This window comes from Schistocerca gregaria, chromosome 5 (assembly GCF_023897955.1).
Source record: "Schistocerca gregaria isolate iqSchGreg1 chromosome 5, iqSchGreg1.2, whole genome shotgun sequence".
Lineage (NCBI taxonomy): Eukaryota > Metazoa > Arthropoda > Insecta > Orthoptera > Acrididae > Schistocerca > Schistocerca gregaria.
The window spans coordinates 521,279,493-521,305,418 of NC_064924.1; the positions used below are offsets into that span (position 1 = coordinate 521,279,493).

The 25,926-nt window shown below is 40.6% G+C and overlaps 1 protein-coding gene across 4 annotated transcripts in view; it reads left to right on the forward strand.

The window, feature by feature from the left end:
- Positions 1-5,657: 5,657 nt before the first annotated feature.
- LOC126272771 (NBAS subunit of NRZ tethering complex-like) overlaps positions 5,658-25,926 on the forward strand; it is a 410,576-nt gene continuing 390,307 nt past the window's right edge. Inside the window, exons 1-3 of one of the 4 annotated variants that reach the window (XM_049975911.1) lie at positions 5,658-5,845; positions 6,087-6,193; positions 24,718-24,851. In XM_049975911.1, coding sequence (XP_049831868.1) covers positions 5,735-5,845; positions 6,087-6,193; positions 24,718-24,851 — 352 coding nt within the window. In that variant the 5' untranslated portion in view covers positions 5,658-5,734. The remainder of the gene's footprint in view (positions 5,846-6,086; positions 6,194-24,717; positions 24,852-25,926) is intronic. The other 3 variants (XM_049975912.1, XM_049975914.1, XM_049975913.1) reach the window with 3 other exon arrangements.

The window sequence follows — 25,926 nt, forward strand, 5'->3', positions numbered from 1 at the left end:
ACAGTGAACTAAAACATATGAAATCTAAAACTGCTCCAGAAGCACTCAAGCTTCCTTCAGGAGATAGAGATCGGAATTTAGATTTAGTCGACGAATCTAAAACTGCTGAGGCTTGCAAACCAAATAAGGTACACCAATCTTGATCGCTAATAACAAAGCCCTTGCAACAGCTACGTCACAGTACATTAGTAGAATCCGATTGTGTTAACAAAAACGTAAACAAACCATTAAACAATGACTCTAAAAAATAACATTAACCCAGTTCTTCTTGCTGATACTCACAGTAGAGGGATTGCAGGAATGCTTAGCTACCAGCTAGATGTAAATATCACCAGCATTGTGAAACCTGGTGCTGGTTTACAGGAATTCTTGAAGGACTACAAAAACAAATATCGTGTGTTACGAAATCAATGTCTTGTGATACTAGGTGGCGCCAGTAATGTGTACGAGAACAAACTCAAAACTGCAATCACTGTCCTAAGAGAAACATTAACTAAAATAGACGATCAAAAGGTGATTGTGGTAGGCCTACCACAAAGGCATAAACATATGGAATCCTCTATTGTAAACAAAGAGATCCAAAAGGCCAACACGGCTTACAGGCAGATCTGCCAGTCCAATCCCAATGTTTCTTTCCTCAGCATAAATGATCTGGAGACAAAGCATTTCACAGCACATGGAATGCATCTGAATAAAAAGTGCAAAACATTACTCAGCCAGAGAACTAAATTGTTTCTAGATAGTGTTCATCATATAAAAGAGAGCTGTAACACTACTGCACTGCCATCAGAAGAAAAATCATGCAAAGAACCGTCCATAGCTAAGATAATTGTTTGCCTGCAAAATCCTTACGTACCAAATGATCCAGAACACATGGAAGCAGTCACTGCATGCCCAACTGCACACACAGGAACAACAACAACAGTAGTAGAAATAGAAACACCAACAACAGAAGAAGAGGAAACGACTGCATGCCAGCCTATACTCACAACAACAGCAGCAGCAGTAGAAGACACAGAAACGCCACCAGCCGAAGAAGGGGAAACAGCTAGAGGTGATATGTATAGTGTAACAAGCAGTCGAAAAATAGTGCCTCCATACCACCTGAAAGATTTTTTAATGTCAGGCACAAAGAGGAAGAAACCACAACGATAAGTAAAACCAAAATATACAGTCCATAAAGAATAAAGTTCGACAGCTGGAAATGTTGTTGTTGTGGTCTTCAGTCCTGAGACTGGTTTGATGCAGCTCTCCATGCTACTCTATCCTGTGCAAGCTTCTTCATCTCCCAGTACGTACTGCAGCCTACATCCCTCTGAATCTGCTTAGTGTATTCATCTCTTGGTCTCCCTATGCGATTTTTACCCTCCACGCTGCCATCCAACACTAAATTGGTGATCCCTTGATGCCTCAGAACATGTCCTACCAAAGAATCCCTTCTTCTAGTCAAGATGTGCCACAAACTTCTCTTCTCCCCAATCCTATTCAGTACCTCCTCATTAGTTATGTGATCTACCCATCTAATCTTCAGCATTCTTCTGTAGCACCACATTTCGAAAGCTTATATTCTGTTCTTGTCCAAACTAGTTATCGTCCATGTTTCACTTCTATACATGGCTACACTCCATACATATACTTTCAGAAACGACTTCCTGAGACTTAAATCTATACTCGATGTTAACAAATTTCTCTTCTTCAGAAACGCTTTCCTTGCCATTGCCAGTCTACATTTTATATCCTCTCTACTTCCACTATCATCAGTTATTTTGCTCCCCAAATAGCAAAACTCCTTTACTACTTTAAGTGCCTCATTTCCTATTCTAATTCCCTCAGTATCACCCAACATAATTCGACTACAAATAGAATTGCAAAAACTAGACACTACCACTGCTTGTATTACTGAAGATTGGTGTAAGGAAAATGAAAGTATATATTTTGCATTAACATCTTATGACCTGGCCTGTTCCTATAACATAATTTCCATGAAATGTGAGGGTTCATGTATTTTTGTGAAAAAAGGCATAACATTTAAAATGAGAAAAGATATAATAGCATTAAGTGAAGAAAATCATTCTGAACTATCGGAAGTTGAAATAACAGAAAACAGCTTGTCAAAAATAAATTAATTGTATTTTGTACATATAAATCTCCGAGCAGTAATAAAGACATTTTTTCTCAAAACTCAATCAGAGCTTAGAAAAGGTAACTTGTCCAAAAATGAACATTCTCATATGTGGGGATTTAAACATCAACACAATGAAATCAGATGGTCTTAGTAGTACCTATGTGAACATTCTCTGCAGCTATGGCATAACATCACTCGTTAACTGTCCAACTAGAGTGACAAAACGATCTTCCTCAATAACAGACCATGTAGCAACAGACATAGAAAGAAAGCACTGCCACTTACTTGTTTAGAATCTAGGCCTATTGGATCATCTCTGTCAGCTATATATATATATATATATATATATATATATATATATATATATATATATATATATATATATATATATATATATATATATTTATTGTCCCCCAGGAAAGTGTACTGGGCCGAATCGTCTTCCTTATACAGGGTGTTACAAAAAGGTATGGCCAAACTTTCAGGAAGCATTCCTCACACACAAATAAAGAAAAGATGTTATGTGGACATGTGCCCAAAAACGCTTAATTTCCATGTTAGAGCTCAGTTTAGTTTCGTCAGTATGTACTGTACTTCCTCGATTCATCGCCAGTTGGCCCAATTGAAAGAAGGTAATGTTGACTTCGGTGCTTGTGTCGACATGCAACTCAGTGCTCTACAGTACTAGCATCAACTCTTCATGCTCGTATTGTGGATGGCTGTGATACGATACGCCATTCTCCAGGGCTGCATCAGCGCATCAGGGATTCCATGTGACAGAGAGTGGATGCATGTATCCTCGCTAACGGAGGACATTTTGAACATTTCCTGCAACAAAGTGTTTGAGGTCACGCTGGTACGTTCTGTTGCTGTGTGCTTCCATTCCATGATTAATGTGATTTGAAGAGAAGAAATGAAATGAGCTCTAACATGGAAAGTACGCATTACCAGACACATGTCCACATAACATGTTTTCTTTCTTTGTGTGTGAGGAATGTTTCCTGAAAGTTTGGCCGTACCTTTTTGTAACACCCTGTATGTATAGTATTAATTTCCCACAGACTGTCAGGCATGGGGAAAATATACTATTTGCTGATGACAGCACTCTAGTGATTACAGACAAAAGCTCAACACTGTTAATAGAAAAATCCAATGAAGCTCTCAGAGACATTCACAATTGGTCACTAAAGAATAAAGTAACTCTAAATGTCAAAATGACAAACTGTAAAAAACTCCGACTAAATAAAAAAATCATTGACATTACACTGAAAGTAAACAATGAGGTACTTGATTGTGTAACAGACTGCAAATTCTTGGGGATGAATGTAGACTGTCAGCTGAAATGGACAGGGCTTGTGAGAATTTTAGCAAAGAGGCTATCTTCAGCATGTTACGCCCTGCAAATCCTTGCACCAGTGTGCAATACTTCATCCCTCAAAGTAGCCTACTTTAGGTATATGCATTTAGTCCTCAGTTGTGGGATAATGTTATGGGGGGTAAGTGCTGGAAACATTAAAAATATTTTCAAGATACAGAAAAGAGCTGTTCGAATAGTAACAAATAGCAATAACAGGGCACACTTTGAAGAATTGTTCAAAAAGTTAGAAATTCTGAATGTTCTGTGTGAATATATTAATCAAAACAGAATGTACCAGTATATATGGAAAAACATTAATCTGTGTATCACAAACAGCACAATTCACGACCATGGAACCAAATCCAGACACTGTTTACATCTAAACAGAAGAAAGAAGTCACAAACTCAAAATAGTGTATTATATAATGGTATTAAATCGTACAACAGATTACCACTAGAAATAAAATAAGTTAGTGATCCATTCACCTTTAGTCAAAGGCTAAAAAAGTATTTACTAGATAATAGCTATTGCACTGCAGATGAATATTTAAAATAACTACAGACTAATGTTCATGAACAACTTACTGCATAACAAATTTAACTTGACATGATTAGAGAAGTAGAACTAAGTACAGGAGCTGTATATACCGTAAAGAGACATGTTTGTTTTATAAGAAATGTTGTAAAAACATTTGACCATATCCATGCAATGTATATTGTTCTACGGATGAATAAATAAATAAATCAATCAATCAGCTCATTTTCTTGCTCACCTCCCTGCCGCCAGCGTTCATGGTAGCTTTATGACCCTGAGCATCTCATGGGTATGTCACCATATCGCCAATGGAACCAACAGAGGTGCTGAAAACTATTCTGGTTCATCTCATTTCTGTACCTAGTGTCCCACCTGACTGACCTCTTCTGCGCTCAAAGCTACTAAACATCTTCTTCTGTAGGGACGAATCTTCTTTTGCAGATGAAGCAGCTGCCAAATTAGATCCAATTGTTGGCTTCTCTGTACAGGTGTTACCTCCTTTTTCTTACAGTCGTAAACTACCAGTGCAATGCTCACAGTCCATGAGTTATTAAATGTTGTGTAGAGTGTGCCTGCTAACGTTATTGGTGTAGTGATATCGTCTTTTCGCATGTAACATCTGCTACCTTTTCTGCCTCCAATAACTGTGTCATATCGTTTGGTCTGGTAAATCTGTATCTCCCACGATTCCGCCATTACTCGAAGGGGATTCTGCCCCAATTTGTAGTATTGTGACACTTGCTGGATACGTTGATCCAACTGTTATTACATGCTGTTGATTAGTGCATTCTTCAAACAAGTATGCTGTTGCTTCAACGGCGGCTGGAGTATTACGTCTGCGCCGATAATGGCTGTCGTGGCTTCTAATGCGCTTACAATTGCCGCGAATTTATAAATTCAGGCTAAGACAATGCCGTGAGCAATCGTATGGCATTATTAGCGAGGTAACCCGATCTGGGGTTGTTCAGCCGACTTGCGCAAAACTATTTATTAGGCGCCACTTCGGCGATTTGCGCTTCAATTATGATGAAATGATGTTGAGGGCAATACAACATAAAGTCACTGTGCGGATAAAGTTTCCGACCTGGCTGGGAATCAGACCCGGATTTTTTGTGATCAGATGCTTAAATAACCAGTACTTATTACCTTTCGTAAAATTTTCAAAATGCTGCAAAAGGACGAAAAGGGCTGAAATTTTATGGTATTTCTTTACCTTCGGTAGATATTTCTTTAAACTCTCTTGATACGAAATTCAGTTAAATTCTTATTGTTTGACGACTTCTCTATCATAGCGCAAATTACGACTGAATAATGTTAAGGTATGCTTTCCCTGTCGCTAAATGTAAACCTATGATAACTACATGTTCAAATACTAGCGTGTAGTAACATCACAGTCTAATATTCTTTTTTTACAGAGAAAAATGTTTTATATTGCAGTCCATGTCCCAAATCGTAGCGAAAAATTTAAAAAGTAACTCAAGGAACATGTAAAGAACTGAGTAAAATCTATACTCTCGGTGGAATTCTCTTCAAGTTTCCAAGCTGTGACATAAAATACGCGTGAGAACTTAAACCTGTTCCGAAGAGTACAGTTTACGTGACACGTTGTCGAACTGTCCCAGTGACAAGCCTGTCTTCCGTTGTGTACCGAAGGACTTTGGAACATGTGTTATTTGTTTATTAAGTATGGTAGACAGGAGTGACAGTAAGCAGCACAATGACGAAGAACTCTTTAAACAGATACGGTGATGATTGTGACGATGATTGCGACTGCATTTTATACGAATTACTTCTTTATTCTGAGTGGAAACAAGAACCGGAGGTCGCGGTCAGTATGACAACCTGTATAACCAACTAAATTATTATTGTTGACAATTTTTAATCTGATGTTTTTGTACGACAGACGGAATTTTACTCGAGTAATATTTAATTTTTTTTATTAGGTTTTGTCACTATGTCATATTTTGTGATACACTGAGCCTTGACAGTGTAATAGAGAAGTAAATTGCGTGCATCTATTTACTGGCCCTGTCATGTCATAATATCTTTTGTTGTGGCTCATGTTACAGAAGCCGATTAAATCTGCGGACAGTGCAACTCTGCCTCCCAAGCAAGGTTCCTACCTAAATATCTATAACTACCTCAGAAAACCATCTCCCACGGATGACGTGCTAAGGTAATCAGATTTTCCACATTGCCTTGCATTTTTTCCGTTTTTGTTATCGTACTCCAATCACGTCTCGCAACACCAACAAGAGATACAAATATGTTTCTGAAGTGTGTGAGATGGGACTATCCTTTATAAATCGTTGTAGAATCCTTCCTTAAATATCAGGTTGTAGGTATACAGCTGTTATGAAACGCCTGCATTCGTGGTGAGAACAGTGCACGCTCTGCTGCAGAGTGAAAATCTCATTCTGGAAACATCCCCCAGGCTATGTCTAAGCCATGTCTCCAAAATATGCTTTCTTCCAGGAGTGCTAGTTCTGCAAGCTTCGCAGAAGAGCTTCTGTGAAGTCTGGAAGGTAGGAGACAAGGTACTGGCAGAATTGAAGCTGTGAGGACGGGTTGTGAGTCATACTTGGGTAGCTCAGTTGGTAGATCACTTGCCCGCAAAAGGCAAAGGCCCCGAGTTCGAGTCTCGGTTTGGCACATAGAAGTTCCATATCAGTGCACACTCTGGTGCAGAGTGAAAAATCTCATTGTGGTAACATTGTCGATCATGGCTTGTTGGTTTGACAAGGACCATGTGAAGCAAACAGGAAAGAAGGTATTGAGATTCTGGAGAAATGTGGATAGTGTGTCCTCACCCTTGATCCATATCATGAAGATGTCATCAATGAATCTGACCCAGGTGATGGTTTGTTATTTTTGGAGGTTAGGGAGGATTCATGTAGATGGCCCAGCTAATGAATAGGTTGGTACAAGTTAGAGCCATGTGAGTGCCTGTTGCTGTACCAGGTATTTGTTTCTAGATTATCCCTATGAAGATGAGGTAATTGTGGGTGAGAATGTACGAGGTTGATCTCAAAAGTAAGGTCTCCTATTTTTTTTTTTTTTTTTATGAGTACAGAATTCTGTTTGTGTGGCAGTTGGTCACACTGTTATGAAGAGTGCTTCACATGCTGTGTGTAAACATGCGCATGCTGCACTCAGTTGAGAATGGTGTCCCATTGAATTTTACCAACAAGTGTGAATTGCACTTAGTTATTCAGTTTTTTAATGCAAAGGGCACTGTGCCAATTGAAATCCAACGCCAATTGACAGAAGTGTATGGTGAGACGTGCGTGGATGTCAAAAATGTTCGTAAGTGATGTAGAGAGTTTGCAGCTGGTCGGGCTGAAATTCACGATGAACAAAGGAGCGGGAGACCATCAATTTCTGAGGAGACAGTGTTGAAGATTGAGCAAAGCATGCGTGAAGATCGGTGGGTGACCCTGGATGAACTCTGCATGCTGGTTCCTGAGGCTTCCCAAAGCACTGCTCACATAATTTTAACGGAATCATTGAACTACTGGAAGGTATGCACAAGATGGGCGCCACACATGCTGACTGAAGACCACATGTGGCAACGAGTTGATGCTTCCCACCTGTTTGTTCACAGCCTTGCAGCCGAACAGGACAACTTTCTAGACTAGTTAAAAGAACATTTGGCCGGAAAGCGATTCAGCTCCGATGACGAGGTGAAAGAAGAGGTTCATAACTTTCTGAACAGCATGGCGGCGAGCTGGTATGACATGTGCATACAAGAACTGCCACAGCGTCTACAAAAATGCATCGACAGAAATGGTGATTATGTCGAAAAATAGTTAAATGTTCAAGCTGTAAACTGATGTAAACCATTGTAGAAATAAACAGATCTATATGCTTATAAAAAAAATAGGAGACCTTACTTTTGGGATTACCCTCGTAGTTGGTCATGGTGATAGTAAGGAGGCTGTAGGTTTGGAATATGTTGGGCGGAGCAAGTGAAATGTTCAAAATGTCCTCCATTAGCGAGGATACATGCATCCACGCTCCGTCGCATGGAATCCCTGATGCGCTGATGCAGCCCTGGAGAATGGCGTACCACAATATGAGCACGAAGAGTCTCTACATTTGGTACCATGGTTGCATAGACAAGAGCTTTCAAATGCCCCCATAAATGAAAGTCAAGAGGGTTTAGGTCAGGAGAGCGTGGAGGTCATGGAATTGGTCCGCCTCTACCAATCCATCGGTCACCGAATCTGTTGTTGAGAAGCGTACGAACACTTCGACTGAAATGTGCAGGAGCTCCGTCGTGCATGAACCACATGTTGTGTCGTACTTGTAAAGGGACATTTTCTAGCAGCACAGGTAGAGTATCCCACATGAAATTATGATAACACGCTCCATTGAGCGTAGGTGGGCGAAACTGAAATGAGCTCTAACATGGAAATTAAGCGTTTCTGGACACAGGTCCACATAACATTTTCTTTATTTGTGTGTGAGGAATGTTTCCTGAAAGTTTGGCCGTACCTTTTTGTAACACCCTGTATACTTACCGGCATGGATCCAGAAAATATTATTCTTACGAAACACAACTAGCTCTTTATACTCATGAAGTAATGAGTGCTATTGACAGGGGATGTCAAATTGATTCCATATTTTTAGATTTCCAGAAGAGCTTTGACACCATTCCTCACAAGTGTCTTCTAACCAAACTGCGTGCCTATGGAATATCGTCTCAGTTGAGCAACTGGATTAGTGATTTCCTGTCAGAAAGGTCACAGTTCTTAGTAATAGATGGAAAGTAATTCAGTAAAACAGAAGTAATATTCAGTGTTAAAGGCCTCTATTGTTCCTGATCTATATTAATGATATAAGAGACAATCTGAGTAGCCGTCTTAGATTGTTTGCAGATGATGCTGTCATTTACCATCTTGTAAAGTCATCAGATGACCAAAGTGAATTGCAAAATGATACTAGATAATATGGTATGGTGTGAAAAGTGGCAGTTGACCCTGAATAAAGAAAGTGTGAAGTTATTCACAAGAGTACTAAAAGAAATCTGCTAAATTTCGATTATGCTACAAGTCACACAAATCTGAAGGGTGTAAATTCAACTAAATATTTAGGGATTACAATTACAAATGATCCAAATTGGAACGATTACATAGATAATGTTGTCGGAAGAGGAAACCAATGATTGCAATTCATTGGCAGTACACTTAGAAGGTGCAACAGGTTTACTAAACAGACTGCTTACACCATGCTTGTCCATCCTATTCTGGAGTACTGCTGTGTGGTGTGTGATCCGCATCAGGCGGGAGTAACGGATTGACAGATGACATTGAAAAAGTACAAAGAAGGGCGGCACGTTTTGTGTTATTGCAGAATTGGGGAGATAGGGTCACAGACATGATACGTGAATTGGAGTGGCAGTCATAAAACAAAGGTGTTTCTCGTTGCGACGGGATCTTCTCATGAAATTCCAATCACCAGTTTTCTCCTCTGATTGCAGAAACATTCTTTTGGCACCCACCTACAAAGGGAAAAATGATCATCACAATAAAATAAGAGAAATCGTGGCTTGCACAGAAAAATTTAAGTGCTCATTTTACCCGTGTGTCGTTCGAGAGTGGAACGCTAGAGAGACAGCTTGAAGATGGTTCATTGAACTCTCTGCCAGGCACTTTATTACAAATAGCAGGGTAATCATGTAGATGTAGAATGAGAAGTAGTGCGGAAGCCACCATGAAGTGTTACATTAACAGCTACTAGCTGGTAGATGCCAGTGTGGCAACTTGTGAGTCACAATAACAGACAGTCAAGCGGATTGTGAAACCAGGATAGCAGAGCACAGTAACAAAGTGTACCACACCACCGAGTCGCTGGCATGGTGATATCACCATACCAGAGCAAGTTTCTTGTTGTGGTCAATGTGAATAGGTGCTGAATCGCTTTCCGACCAAATGTTCTTTTAACCTAGGGAACAGGTGCCAAGTCAGCACTATAGGGTGGGTGGGTGATTATGTTCCACTGAAACTTTTGCAGGAGAGCAACGGATTGCCGAGCGATGTGCGGGCGAGCGTTGTCATGGAGAATGTGTACTCCCATGCTCAACATTCCTCTTCTCCGGTTCTGAATTGCCTGTTTGAGTTTTTTCAGAGTCTCACAGTACCTGTCAGCATTGATTGTTGTCCCAGCGATTCAGATCCGACGACAAGGTGAAAGAAGAGCTTCATAACTTTCTGAATAGCATGGCGGTGAGATGGTATGACATGGGCATACAAAAACTGCCACAGCATCTACAAAAATGCATTGACAGAAATGGTGATTACGCCGAAAAATAGCTAAATGTTCAAGCTGTAAACTGATGTAAACCATTGTAGAAATAAACAGGTCTATGGAGTTATAAAGGAATAGGAGACCTTACTTTTGGGATTACCCTCGTAAGTGAATCTGGATTTTGAGGCAGGGTTCACTTCTCGTTGCCATAAACCAGCAACACCATCATGACCCCAAAACTCTGCTGACCAGTGGGACAATTGGGCAATGCCAGCAGCAGCCATAGGGTCGAGATTGGACTGTGCCTACCACCAGTTCCAAGTCCTTCAAGGGGCTTGGATCTACAGCTGTGCTGACCTGTCTTCTGAGCCTGCTGCCACTGACGTTGAGTTACTATTGAGACTAATTGCCTTTGTCTGACTCTGCCAGAGGGCAGCAAGTCGAGGCCCAAGCAGAGCCACTTTCGGGAACTGCCGCAGTGTTGCAAGTGGAGTGAGAGTCTTTGCAGGCTCCATGATGCGTCCTATAATAACTACAGTGTATTCTGTTAAACACTCACACAGGGTGGGGCTTTACGTGTCCCCTGTGACGTGTAAGGTTGCTGTCTAAATGATGGCATCCAATGCAAAAACATGGTGCATAGAACACAAACTAATCACTGTTCAGCGGATGTTTTATCAGTCAAAGATTGGTACTGTTCTTCGAACAGTACTGAACAATTCAATAACTTATAGCACGAGCGTGCACGTGGCCAAATCGTGACGTGGATGCTCCATAAAATTTCTGATATGGTATATGAACGAGAATGTACCTGTGCTCATGATATTCAGCCAGTCAAAACGATGTGTGTTTCTTTCACTTAGAACTTGCATATAGAATCATATCAGACCACATTATTTTTCCGTAACCGTCATGGCACCGTTGATCTCCTGACACGACGCACGAAACCGAGAAACATCACGTTTTGGATAAACATTGATACTGTATTGTGAACACTGAAATTAAACACAGAACTTGTGTAGCAAACATTTTCAATTACTTCACCATAACTTGTAAGATATGTGCTGCAACCATGGCATCAACACAACACACTGCCCACGCTCCATTAAAGCTACGCCACGAGTCCCCACTGTTGCACTGTGCTCAGCAGAAAGGAGACTATCGATAGTCAACAATACAATTCCATGCTTACAAATTAAGCATTTTGATCATGCAGCTCGATTGCGTAGCACACAGAACAGAGAACTATATCACTGCTTTTTCAAATATATCATGGGTTGTGACACTGTCCTTGGTTTCCAGATACTAGTATAGCTTAAACAGCTCTGACTCAAGCAAAGAGCAGCTAAATTTATAATCCTTGTTTACAGCAATGTTTCATGCTCTTGCCAAACATTACTTTGAAAGATGTCGTCTGCCTCCTGCCCTCTTAGTGGCTATGTAACACAAACAGCTGGCACACTTATTTTGTTTCCATCAAGCCTCACAGCAAGTGCTGATAACATTACTGCATGGAAACATGTAAGTACACCACTGGCCCTTTTCTATACTTTTACCCTATGTTTTGGGGTGAGTGCGATCTTTTTGTTTTGTCAGATGTTGAACGCTGGCCGGTGTGGCCGTGCGGTCCTAGGCGCTTTAGTCTGCAATCGCGTGACCGCTATGGTCGCAGGTTCGAATCCTGCCTCGGGCATGGATGTGTGTGAGGTCCTCAGGTTAGTCAGGTTTAATTAGTTCTAAGTTCTAGGCGACTAATGACCTCAGAAGTTAAGTCGCATAGTGCTCAGAGCCATTTGAACCATTTTTTTTTGTCAGATGTTGAGTCGTACTTGTAAGGTCAGTGTTGGAGAGGGGAACACGGACAGTATTTGTTGAGGAGAGTTAATATGTGCTAGTTTTCATCTGGTATGTATAATAGGTAATATGGGTTCATGAGTGGGGCTATGGTTTGTGAGCTAGTAGTATATAAGCTGTTAACTATGAGTAGTGACTCCATAGGTGAAACTAAGTTTGGTCATTGTATCAATATATAGTAATAAGTATTTGCAGTCACTCGGGAGAGAGTAATTAAGTTGTAGCAGGGAGTAATCTGATAGTGTACAGTCAAGGATTCTCGTAATTTGGTTTGTGGAGCAATGAGCTTGGCCCAGCATTCAGGCATGTAGAGAGAGTGAGTGTGTGTGTGTGTGTGTGTGTTTTCATGTAATAAATAAGAGGTAATTAAGTCGTGGTCAGTACCTCAGGGAGCAGGGTTTTCAATACTGCAAGGAGCTACCACATAGGAGATGTTGAGAGTTTTAAGAGGCGAAGTAGATATATCTGCAATCTGGAAATATGGATCAGAATAGGAGATTAGAAGCACTTGATGCTGAGATGAAGGAAATAGCTTATCACAGAACTTTGGGAGTCTAGTAGGAAGATGCGGAGAGAGCGTGAGGATTAGATGATAGAAAGTGGGCCTTGAGATGTGACTGTGAGGAACATGTTGATTTTGGGGAAGATAGAAAGAAGCGAAAGAGAGGAATCGGAGAGGAAAGAAGAAGAGGAGGAAGCTGAAAGGGAGAAGAGAAGGCTTGTGAATACTTTACCTGTTCCTGCAGAATGGCCTTCTCATTACTGTAGTTGAACTTATCAGTCCTGACAAGCTTAAATTAGTTGTAGGTAGTGCCAAAGTGCAGGTTCCTGAGAATTTACATGAAATTATTATTGAAGTTAGGATGAGTGATGTATAATTACTAGCTCCAATATTCAGTGGAATTGTGGAGTGTGAGGTAGCAGAATTTAATGTGGCCTGTACCAAAGTGTGGGGTTAGCAACGTGGATGATACATGCTGTAGTTTCTGCCCATTTGGCGATAATGGACATTGTGTTGAGGCCAGAGAGCTGGGGCCTGATGACAGGCAAATGCAGGTGCTGGTGATTTTTGCTTCATGCAGTCTGGGACTGCAGATAATGTTGTTGTTTTGGATACTACAAGGAATGCACAAGAAGTTGTTGACGGTTGTGTTACAGATGTTGTGGCAGAAGTAGTACAGGTGCACAGATTTCCACAGAACTGCGATGAACAGAAGGAAAGGACAAGAGGATGGGTTCATAGTGGATATTCGAGTAAATAGGGCTGAATATGTTGAAGAGTGTACGTTGGAAGATAAGAATGTGGTGCGAACACAGGTACTGGGTCACAGCATTGCAGGGCAAGTAGCTTACGTGTGCAGTGAGCTGTTAACAGCACAGCTGCGGTCGGCTGTAAATGATGAGTGTGAAGTTGGTGAAGACTGCAATGCTAGCCTGAAAGTAAACATTCTGATGAACATCATGCCAAAATTAACCTTTGGTATGAGAGCTATTACCAGTGTAGAGCTGTCGTGAGGAGCGTCTAGTGTAAGAGAACCTCTTAAACCATGTACAAATACATTAAGGAGTAATTGGCATGATTAGTTCTGCCGGTCACCAGGAAGTTGTTTTGTGTGAGCACGAGTACCAGAAAACTAAGCCTTTCAAGGAGAATTCAGGGTTACCACTGGATTGACAAATGAGATGCCACGTTCAAGAGTTTAATGGGCCAGACCATGTTTTATTGTAGGTGGTAAGTTAAGGATAATTTATTAAGAAGGAAAGAAAGAAAGTAACATTCTACTTCATAAGTGTGAAACAGAGAGTAAAAAGTTGTTTTTGCATAATCATGGCAAGAGTCCTAGCAGTCAGTCAGGCTCCCTGTTGTTGCCTGTTCACATCTCTAGAGCAGTATGTTACATATTTAGCTTTTCTTGTGTTTCACTAGTAGTTTATTTCTTAAATGTTGTGTATGTTATTCTATTTAAGAGGTTTAATCTTGTGTTTTTAACTGTAAGTGTAAATTAAGGGAGTCTTTCATCTAGTTTTCATTTATTACGAACATCCAGAGACGCATCTCATTAAGGCATCAACATCCAGCGGTGACACATCAGGAGGGTAGCTGTTTGCATATCTAGGTTTCTGTTTGCTTTTGTTGCTTACTTCTTCAGTTAGTCTAGCTAGCACATGAAGGACATGTGCATGCTATATATGGATGCAGGAGGAGCTGCCTGCAGTTCACAAATAGTGGATTGTACTTCTGGCTACTGTCAATAGCCTTCAGGCTGCAGCGTAGCGGAGAACCTGGCGTGCTACGTGATACACCGAAGGTGTTGCTTATTCTGCCCATGGGCTCTACTGACAAGGCACCTCTTAGTGTACCCAATGTGGGAAGTCTGCCTTCACAGCAGGGTGAGTTGTGGATGCTAACATGTTTTTGTTGCTCGAGGTGGATAGACAATGTCGAGGCTGGCTATGTGGCCTCACAAATTCACCATGTCAGTGATCAGGTGGCCATTCCTTCAGCAGGTTCCGAGAGACCTATGTGGGCAGAAGTGTACTAGTTATTGTGATCCCAAACGTTAGGCACGTTATGGAGCCCCTTAGGAAGAGTGCATTGAGGGCTGTGAAGATAGCCAGTGTCCACTCAGTATGTCAGCTGGCAGGCCTCACCCGAGATGTGGAGGCAGTCTATGTAGTAACTCACATCGGCACTACTGACACATGTCATATGTCCTCTGAGGCCCTCCTCTGTTCATACAGGCGGCTGGTGGAGGTGGTGAAGATTACTGGCCTTCTGCATGGGGTGTAGGCAGAGCTCACAATTTGCAGCATTGTTCCCAAAGTTGATCAGGGTCCTTTTGTTTGGTGCTGAGTTGAGTGTCTCGGCCAAAGGCTTCATTGGCTCTGTGATAGTCTTGACTGCAGATTTCTAGACCTGGGTTTTCAGATAGGGACTTATAGGACTCTCCTTGATAGGTCATGGATGCACTACATGGAGGAAGCAGCTAGTTGGGTAACAGAGTACGTGTGGAGTGTCCATGGAGGCTTTTTTATGCTAGGCAGTAATTTGAAGTAGTTTGAAGACTCACCAGTCAATTTGCAGATCCTGTCAGACTGCGCACAGGGTAAAGACACTTAGATTGTCAAAATTTTATCAGTAAATTGTTGAAGTATTTGTATCAGAGTTCCCGAATTTATTGCGCTCCAGGACAGTTCCCATGCTCAAATTATTCTTGTGACTGAAAGCTGCCTGAAACCTAAAGTAGAAAGCTTTGCAATATTTAGCGAATCATGGATTGTATATTGCAAAGACAGATTAGATGGTGTTGGAGAGAGAACGTTCATTGCAGTTGGCGATAATACTGCCGCTATTGAGGTTGAAGGAAGGAGTGCAGCAGTGAGGTTATCCAGACGCATATGACAGGTCTAGGTGAAACCAAGTTACACAGTCCAGTCAGTAGTGGGAAAATACCCAGATCATGCTATAATTGTTAGAAACGACTTTAACCTACTGAGTGTAGACTGGGTCATCTATGGAGTCATTGTGGGTGGTTGGGGTACACTAAGTCAGTTTTCTGAAAACTCTCTTGAGCAGCTAGTTTGGCAGCCCATATGCAGTGGAAATATTCTAGACCACTTAGCTACAAAGATGGTGGACCATATTGACAGCATCAGTATAGAGATGGGGATTTGTGATCATGGCGTCATTATAGAAATTGTGGTTACAATAGTTAATAAATCAGTCAAGAAGGCTAGGAGAGTGTTTCTGTTAGAAAGAGTAGATAAGCAGTTATTGTCATATCACCTAGATAGTGAATTGATGTCTCTTAGACCCAATAAGATAGGCAAAGAGGAATTATGGTCAAAGTTTAAACAGATTGTAAATCATGGTGTGGAGAACTATGTTCCTAGTTCGTGGATTAAGGACAGAAGAGACCCACTATTCTGTAGCAATGAAATTCAGAAAGTGCTGAGGAAGCAAAGGCTGTTGCTCTCTTGGTTCAGAACACAACATGCAAATGGTGACATGTAAAGGTTAGTAGAGATCTGTCCATATCTGAAAAGATCTAGGCTTGAAGCATACAACTACCACCACCATCATATGTTAGTATAAGATCTGATTGAGAACCTGAGAAAATTCAAGTACTATGTAAAATTGCTAAGTGTTTTTATGGTTCCCACCCTGTCATTAGTCAGCCAGTCTGGTGTGGCAGTTGAAGATACAAAGCAAAAGCCAAAGTTCTGAATTTCATGTTTAAGAAATCATTCACACAGGAGAATCATACAAACAAACTGCTGTTTGACTGTCAGACTTCCATATGGATGACACAATAATAAGCATCTCTAGCACAGAGAAACAACTGAAAGAGTGAGAGATGGTCACAGTGAAGAACTGGACTGGGGTAAGACCTGAGGGACTGGGTCTTCTCCATGGAGATGGGTAGTGTAGTGCTGCTGCCTAGTCTTTGATTAAAAATTATAAGTCTTTAGCAAAAGGCATGGAGAGTTGTTAACAGCCACAAGCCGGTAGCCACTTGTATGGTGAAATATGGGTCACAATAACAGACCTGCTTAACTGTGAAGCCAGGATAGCCAATGCAGCAGTAAATTGCACCAAACAGTGGTAATCACATAGCCAGTGTGACGCTGTCACCACACCAGGGCAAGTTTCTTGTAATGGGCAGTGTGACTATGTTTTGGTTTTTAGTGAAACAGATGTGCACCAGAGGTGTATAAATATGTCTGAATTTTGAGGCAGGGATTACTTCTCCTTGCTGGAAACCAGCACTGCCACTATGTTGCCATAGCTACACTGGACAGCAGTTGCAGACACGGGCTTAAGACTGGGCTGTGCATGCTGCACCACTATACCAGCCACCATCTGCTGCCTGCCAAAGGGCAGTTAGGCAAATTGCACACCCAGCCATCTTTGCACAGCGACATGGGCAGAATGAGGGTCTGTGTGGGCTGCATGGTGCCAAGGAAAGTAGGGTACCTTGACATTAACAGCTAAACAGCTGTGGCCTCTAAAGTCTGCCGACCTTCCATGGGGCTGTCATCAGCATAGCAAAGTGCCGGCTGAGCAGCGAGGGTGGAAGCTGTCGCCCGTACATCAGCATCGACCAGGGACAACAGAGAGAGGCATGGTTGCCAGACTACATCATAAAAGTCGTTCTTAACTCTCAACAGCATTTCCACTGGGGTCTTTGGTCCCACTACTCATCCTGCACCATACAACACCAAGACTGTCTAAGATTTTGTGCTGACTCTTTAATCAAGAAATATATTATTTGATCTACAACCAAAACCAGAGTGTATAGGCACTCTTATACATTGATCCTGATATTAGCTGGGACTGTAATAATTGCCCACATTTGAAAATCATGCAGGCTGCATGCCATCTGTTGCAGGAAATATTGAGACTACAAATGTTCATGTAGTCCTTCTATGGTGACTTGTGTACTTAAATACATTCTGATCAGATAATTTCCGTTCAGTGGCTACATTGCATTAAAACAGCTGAATGAATCTGTCTTTATGTCCCCTTTGCTGTGGGACCAAGCAGAGGATGGTGAGATCAGATAATGGGCTATGTAAATTGAGTGCTGAAAGCAGTGTCAAATTGCTATTGTGTACTTTTACAGCAAAGCTACTGAGTGAGATGGTGCTGTGGTTAGCACACTGGACTCACATTCAGGAGGATGATGATTTCAGATGCACTACCTGTGTAGGATGTAGTAATAGGCATTGCTGGTGTAGAGAAGCAATTGAAAGAGTTGAAAATAACAACTCACCATGTCTGGATGGAATCCCAGTTTGGTTTTACAAAGAGAACTCTATGGCATTGACTCCTTACTTATCTTGCATTTATTGTGAATCTTTTGCCCAGTGCAGTGACTGGAAAAAAGCGCACGTTGCTCCTTTATGTAAGAAGGGTAAAAGAAGAGACCCACAAAAATTGCAGACCAATATCCTTAACCTACAGCAAACCGATTTTTGGTCATAGCCTCAGTTCGAGTATAATAAAGTTCCTTCATTTGGAACAGCTTCTGTCCATAGTTTTAGAAATCACCATTCATGAAATCAGCTTGGCCTTTTCTTACAAGATGCCTGCAAACCATATATGAAGGGCAATAGGCAGATTCCATAGTCCTAGATTCCAGAAGAGGTTTTGACACAATGCCCCATTGCAGACTGTTAATGAAGGTATAGGCATATCGAATAGGGTCTCAGATATATGAGTGGCTCAAAGACTTCTTAAATAATAGAACTCAGTTTATTTTCCAAAGACAATTGTTCATCAGATACAGAGAGCACCTTGGAAGTGTTATAGGACTGCTGTTATTCTCTGTATACATAAATGATCTGATGGACAGGGTGAACAGCAGTCTATGGCTGTTATACAATAATACTGTGGTGCACAGGAAGATGTTGTCATTGAGTAACTGTAGGAGCATAAAAGATGGCTTAGGCAAAATTCTAGTTGATGTGATAAATGACAGCTCTAAATGTAGAAAAATGTAAGTTAATACAGATGAGTGGGAAAAACAATCCCGTAATATTTGGTTACAGTATTAGTGGCATACTGCATGACACAGTCATGTTGATTAAATATCTAGGCATAATATTGTAAAGTGATATGAAATGGAACAGGCATGTCAGGACTGTAATAGGGAAGGTGAATGGTCACTTTGGTTTACTGGGAGAATTTCAGGGAAGTGTGGTGCATCTATTAAGGAGATGGCATGTAGAACACTAGTGTGTTGAGTACGTCTCGAGTTTTTCAAATCCCTATCACTTCGAATTAAAGACAGACATCGAAGCAATTCAGAGATTGGCTGTTAGCTTTGTTACCAGTAGGTTCGTTCAGCATACATGTATTATGGAGGTGCTTCGGGAACTCAGATGGGAATCCCTGGAGGGAAGGCGACATTCTTTTCGAGGAACACCGTTGAGAGAATTTAGAGAACCAGCATCTGAAGCTCACTGCAGAACAATCCTATTGTTGCCAACATACATATCACATAAGGACTATGAAGATTAGATAAACAACAGCTCTTACAGGGGGGTGTAGACAGTCGTTCTTCCCTTGCTCTGTTTGCGAATAGAACAGGAAAGGAATTGACTGGTAGTGGTATTAGTTACCTTCTGTCATGCACCATATGTTGGCTTACAGAGTATGTATGTAGATATGCTGTAGATGAGATTCCCAGTCGGCTGTGGAAATTCAGGTTTTCCAAGATTTCACTAGAGTGCTTAAAGCGAATGCCAGAATGGTTCCTTTGACGAGGAAATGACCGATTTTCTTCCCTGAGCTAACACTGTTGATTCTCTCATGTGCTAATTATTTGCATGACATTGTAGTGCTGGTTGGTTCTGAAAGCATGTTGTTCTGCTGAAGCATCTATCAGTCTTTCTGTTCTTCTGTGAATAGCTAATATTTTGCAACAGTGATGCTTCAGCACTCACACCTTTCAGATCTTCCCTTGTTTTGAATTGGGATTATTACATTTTTGTGGAAGTTTGGAGGTATTTTGCCTGTCTCTTTGTATCTTGCACACCAGGTGGAATAGTTTTGTCAAGGTTGGTTCTCTTCAAGATCGAAATAATTGAGGAAACAGTGTCTCTTCCACGTGTCTTGTTTCAGTTTAAGTCTTTCTGTGTTTGGTCAAATTGTTCCTGTAGTACCACATCTCCTATCTCATCATCCACCTATTTCTGCACTCCTGCCATAATATTGTCTTAAAGTTATTTGTCTTTCCATGACTCACCACCTTGTTTCACCTTTCAGCCTTCCCTTCTTTGCCTGGAACTGATATGCTATTGAAGTTATTGATATTCACAAAGTTGATTCTCTTTCATTCCAAAGGTCTCCTTAATTTTCCCACCCAAAACTCCTATCATAGTCGTAGATCCTCCAAGTACTTTGCATTTCTTTTCCAACCATTCGTGCTTTGCCATTTAATACTTCCTGTCAATCTCATTTTTAGATATCTGTATTTCTTTGCCTGCTTAATTTGTTGCATTTTATTTCTTCTTTCATTATTTCAATTCAGTTTGTTGTGTGTTTTTGAAGAATTTCTAATTACCACTGTATCTGACTTCAGTCTATTCATTTCTTTTGTTTTTCAATTTCTCTAATTTATCTATTTCATTCTGAACTCTGACACATTGCCAGATTAGTTTTTTTTTTTCAATAACAGCATCCTCCTGAGTAGTCCCTATTCAGTAACCTGAATGAGTTACCATTTTATCTCTGAAATACCCAGGAGGATACCATCTTCATTAATGACTACAGCAGAGCTGCAACTCCTTAGGAAAAATTACAGCTGTAGTTTCCCTTTGGGATCAGCTGTAACATAACACTGATTTCAAGGCTATGTTGGCTGATGTTACAAAGGCAAAATGTTGATCATACATCAACTACTCTTAAACTAGCCTCACCACAGATGCCCCTCCAATTTGATTTAATGTATATAATGTTTATCTGTCCCACTAAGGCATGGCAAGGCATGGCACTGAGTCAAGATCCAGAGTTCATCAGGAGTTTGAGGACATACTGTGGTACAATGTGCGATCCCCTTACTACCCCTCACTGTGCCACTGAGTGTGATAAATTCATGTCCCTTTGGAGAAGTGTGAGACTACAACACTGGTCAGTGAATCCAGTTGTCCCACTGTTTTGTTCCTCTTTTTTGTGTCTCTTACTTAACGAAATTTTATTTTTGTATCTGTTCACTGGAAATTGTAGGACATATGGCTTTCCTCTCTGTGGAAGGAGAACAATGACGACTCCATTCTGTATGATTCTGATGTGATGACTTTGTGGGCAAGTCAGTAGTTCCACCTGCTAATTTCCCCACTGCCACACTCTTCCCATCTCGTTGGAAAGAGAGAGAAATGTAAACCTTAACTAAAACTTTTAGTTGCAATGCATAAAGGCATTGAGGTCAGATTTGGAGAACTGAAAACTTAAAGAGCGTGAGGAGCCTATCTGTGATAGTCCTTTACATGGCTAGTTGAGAAAATGAAAAACATTTAACAAGCCTTCAGATAAGGCACTGTTCATTGGTACATGGATTCTGTATTCAATAACGTGATGAATCAGTGTGTTGTGTTTGTGACATAGCTCTCTCTGTATGCCATATTTTAATTTGCTGTATTTTATATTGTGGCAAGAACATACTTACTGGTTTACTAGCTGATCTGTCACTTAAAAAGTCGGTAAAATTGATGATGTGGAAGGTGTTTTATTATTCTATGTTATGTCTCACCTCCTACTTAAATTATTAGGTAGGAATTTGTGTGTTTTTAGGGCGGCTTCATTGTCCTTTCTTATATGTGACCAAGATGCTACATTTACCTGATACATTTTAAACAAAGATCTGCAGTTTATTTAGTAAGCATGTGCTTGAAGGTGAATGTGTGATTGGGAGATGATGGTAACATTTTAACTAAGATTTTATGCTATTATAGTTTATATTTTAAATACTTTAACCCCATTCATCTCAGAACATCATAATAGGAAAACTATTGACTGCACCTGAAACATCCTCCTCACATGTAGCCCCTAACATCACTTTTCCAATGAGCAGTAACAGCGGCCCTGGATATACCATAAAAATTTGTTACACTCAGAGTGGAGAGAATTAACCCCTTGAGTATGCATTTATACAATGTCCTATGTGCTCTGCGTTGCAGTTTTTCTGATGACACCCCTTGCAGTTAGTAGCACTATTACGTTGTAAACTGATAAATTTTATATAAGCGTAGGCTTCCGCGGCCATTGTCACAGTCAATAAAAGTTTCCTGGGTTTGTTACCGTATTGTCAGTAAGTAAAACTACTGATGTTTCGGTCACTGTTGCAAGCGACCTTCTTCATGGGGTTGTTTTGTTTACAAAAAACACCATGAAGAAGGTCACTTGCAACAAGGACTGAAATGTTGGTAGTTTTACATATTGACAGAGTGGTCACAAACCCAGAAAATTTTTATTGACTGTGATAAATTGAAGATTCTGATAAGATTGGGGGTGGCTACATTTAGTAAAGAGAAAAACAGAAATGTCATCATGGTGAGTTTATTGTAAATAAACAATGTTAACTCTACAGAAATACATTTCTGATATTAATTAACATAATTAACTTGAAAATAATGTCATAGTCTATCCAGGGATTTCAGATGGATCATGTCTAATGGTGGTAGTGGTTGTTAGTGTTTAACGTCCCGTCGACAACGAGGCTATTAGAGACGGAGCGCAAGCTCGGGTTAGGGAAGGAAATCAGCCGTGCCCTTTCAAAGGAACCATCCCGGCATTTGCCTGAAACGATTTAGGGAAATCACGGAAAACCTAAATCAGGATGGCCGGAGACGGGACTGAACCGTCACCCTCCCGAATGAGAGTCCAGTGTGTTAACCACTGCGCCACCTTGCTCGGTCATGTCTAATGACTGACTGACTTGGCACACTATAAAGTTTACTATAAAATATAATACTGCTTTGTACTTCTTCCTATACTGTCAGGTGCCTCTGTCCTCATTGTTTATTTAGCAAAACTTGAAGTTTAGTGAATAGTAAGAATGCCAAAATTTGACCAACAAATGACAGCTTTCTCCTGATATTTTCTGTACCAAAATTAGTTTATAATATTAATATTTAATAATTAAATTTGTGAGACCAATTATAATGTGCAGAGGGGCACTCAATCAGTCATTCTTCCTGTGCTCCATTCTTGAATGGAATTGGAAGAAGCCCTAATAATGGGCACAATGTGGAGTACCCTCTCCCGTGTACTTAACACTGGTCTCCAGAGTTTAAATGTAGATATGGATTGTTTGCTGCTAATTCTCTGGGTCGTCTCCAGTGTCTGTAACTACGTGCAAGGTATTTCTAACACCACCAACCTGCTTTAAACACTTATCAGGTCTGAGAGCTGATCCCAACAGTGGCTGAGGAATCGGCTATTTGTAGATTAGGAAAGGTGTTATCTCCTCACCTGAACATGAGTTGTAGCAGTAGCTGTGACTGTAATCACATGGTGAATTATTATTGAAACATATGCGATTACAACAGTCATTTACTCATTTTGGTACAGAAACAGAATTGCGACAGATGGGAGGCTATTACCCCTCAGTGATGTAGTTGGCTTCAGACACACCACGCACCAATGTCAGCAATCATTGGCCCATGCAAGTAGTGACATGTACTAGTATTATTATGCCTGCTTAAGGCTGACACTGTGGTGTGCCACTGTCTGTGTGGCGTAGGCAAAGCTCCTGGCAGCTTGACTGCCTTCTGGTTGCAGTGTACCATACTGGTAAGGACAGTATTTAAAACGTAGTAAGCGACACGGCCAAAGTCGTGTGCCTGCACTAGGTGGTCATCAGCAATGATGGGGGCCTACAAGAACCAGTAAACAGTAACAGTGTAGCCGGGCAGCCCCTAGCCCAGACTTGAACATGTGATGGACCAGGGAGGTGGTCATCAGTGGAAGAAACACACTCGGTATGTGACCCAGCAGTGTGAAGGTGTCAAGTTCGAAACTCAGGCAGATACTTGCAGTTACTGGAGATGAAGTCCTTGGAAGGTGACTGTGAGAGCATGCTGGTCAGTACTTCTCCAAAAGCAGCACTCTCACTCTAGAAGGGATAACAAGTTGGAGTGGCCAGTTGTTGCCGTTAGGTGGTGAGGACTTCATTTGTTCCAATTCTCTTGTTTAGTCAACCCCCATATAATCCTAACTGGAGTTGAGTACACATTTTTGTGAAATGATGTCTTCTGGATATCAAGCTGATGCTCACTTCCCCCTGTATGACATTCTTTTTCTAAGTATGGCAGGGACAGTTCATTGTACCGAACAGACTTGTGGTGCAATGCAACATTTATAATGACTAGTGTGTTGCCTAAACTCTCTCCGATTATGGAAACAGCTTCCTGCTACAATTCTATAGCTCTATAAGCTACTGCCCAAGAAAATATTGTAATATCATTAGTAATAATTAAAAATGTTGTTAAAGAAAATGTAAAGTCGCAAATATAACATGAAACATTACAGAATACGAAGCACTGTTTGTACAGTATTTTTATATACAGCAGTTACCAAACTTTTTTTTTCCAATGATTGCTACCAACTTTTCAATATACAGTGGTGTGGAATACACAGTGGCAACAATAAGCATACCGTCAACAAAAAAGTACGAGACCAGTCACTACAGCACAATTAGAATTATCCCTCTTGATTTACAAACTCTATTTAGTGTAAATTTAAAATCCTGTAATCTTAAGTACTGTAAGAAATCTAACATTATGGTTACAAGAGTACAAATTAGGATACATTGCTACTCACCACATAGGGGATCAGTAAAGTGGCAGACAAGCACAGTTTAAACGTGCCTGTCTGCCATTAAACTCCTCATCTACGTGGTAAGTAGCAATCTACCTAAAATCATTTTGTTGCTGTTTCACTCTGGATTTTCAGTTGTTTAATATTATAAGATTTATCAAAGATATTCAGCTGATAATTGGCCTAGTGATAGCAGCTTTAACGTGGCCAGTTTCTTCCAGTTAAAATGTCTGTGTCTCAGTGAATTAAGGTTGCAGGTGTATTCCTTACAGATTACTGAATAGTCATCTACCATGGAAGTTTGCTGTGGGAGAAGATGGAAAAGTTGTAGCCATTTTACAAGATACACTTTTGGAAATAAGAGCCAGTAGAGATGAATACTCATCAGTTGTAGGCAAAGCTGTAGGTAAGTTGATCCATAGTGGCAGATTTTAGTGGTATAATCTGATAATGTTCCTGCAAGGTTTGAGTTAGATTTGCGTTTTGTCAGTTTCTTTGACTCTTCAACCTTTGCATTTGTGTTGTTTCCTGTTAAGCAAATATTTGATTATTCACAAATTAGCTGAACCTGTAGCTGGCTGCCCATCTTCTGTGTAAAACAGCAATATTTTGAATTTTTTTAGCTTTATGGTGTGTAAAGTGCTTATATGCCCTGAATTTGGATGGTTACCCAAGATTATATAAATGTGCAGTGCGTCATAGCTTAACATATGAAAGTGATAATGTAGTAAGAACTACCTTAAATTCATATTGTCACAGTAGTCACAAATAAAATAGTTTAACACATGTCACGTAACAGCCAAAAACAGCAATGCACTTCACTGTCATTTGCAAGCGATAGAGCTAACATGCATATGGCAGTCGAGCTCCTCTGATGGCATCTGCTGTGAGGTTCTACTTCGTACAACAAACAGTTGTGAAATTGTTATGTAAGGGAAGGCAAACCAATCCATTACATTGTTTGTTGTGTTTATTGTTCAGTGAGGGCTGAAACTCACTTGCTTACTGAATGCAGAAGCCTTAGATGTTGCCTTTTTGTTCTTGGGTGAACAGTTATGTTTTCCATTTCTTGAATGCTAGTACAGTGTTCATGTCAGAACTTGACATGTAGCTATGTCTGCATGCCGTGGGTACCAAATTTGAAAACTATGAATTTTAGTGTCTGTTATATGTACGACTGTTCTTAGAAGTGAGCCTACACTGGACATTTATCATTGAAGCATCCTTGTATGTTTTGCTGAGGAAGTACTTGCTAAAGAAACATACGTCTTCTTGTATTATAACAGCAATGGAACTCGGCGCTGTGCATGAAAGGTTGTAACATTAAACCAGATTTTCTCTCTAGGATCCATAAAACTAATACACAAATATGAGCGCACGTTCCGAGAGTTGCTTACATGGATTGAGTGACAACTGGGATTTTTGAAGCCTGAAGTTCTGAAGAATACATTGGTGATAACAAAATAGCTGTAATTTGCTCT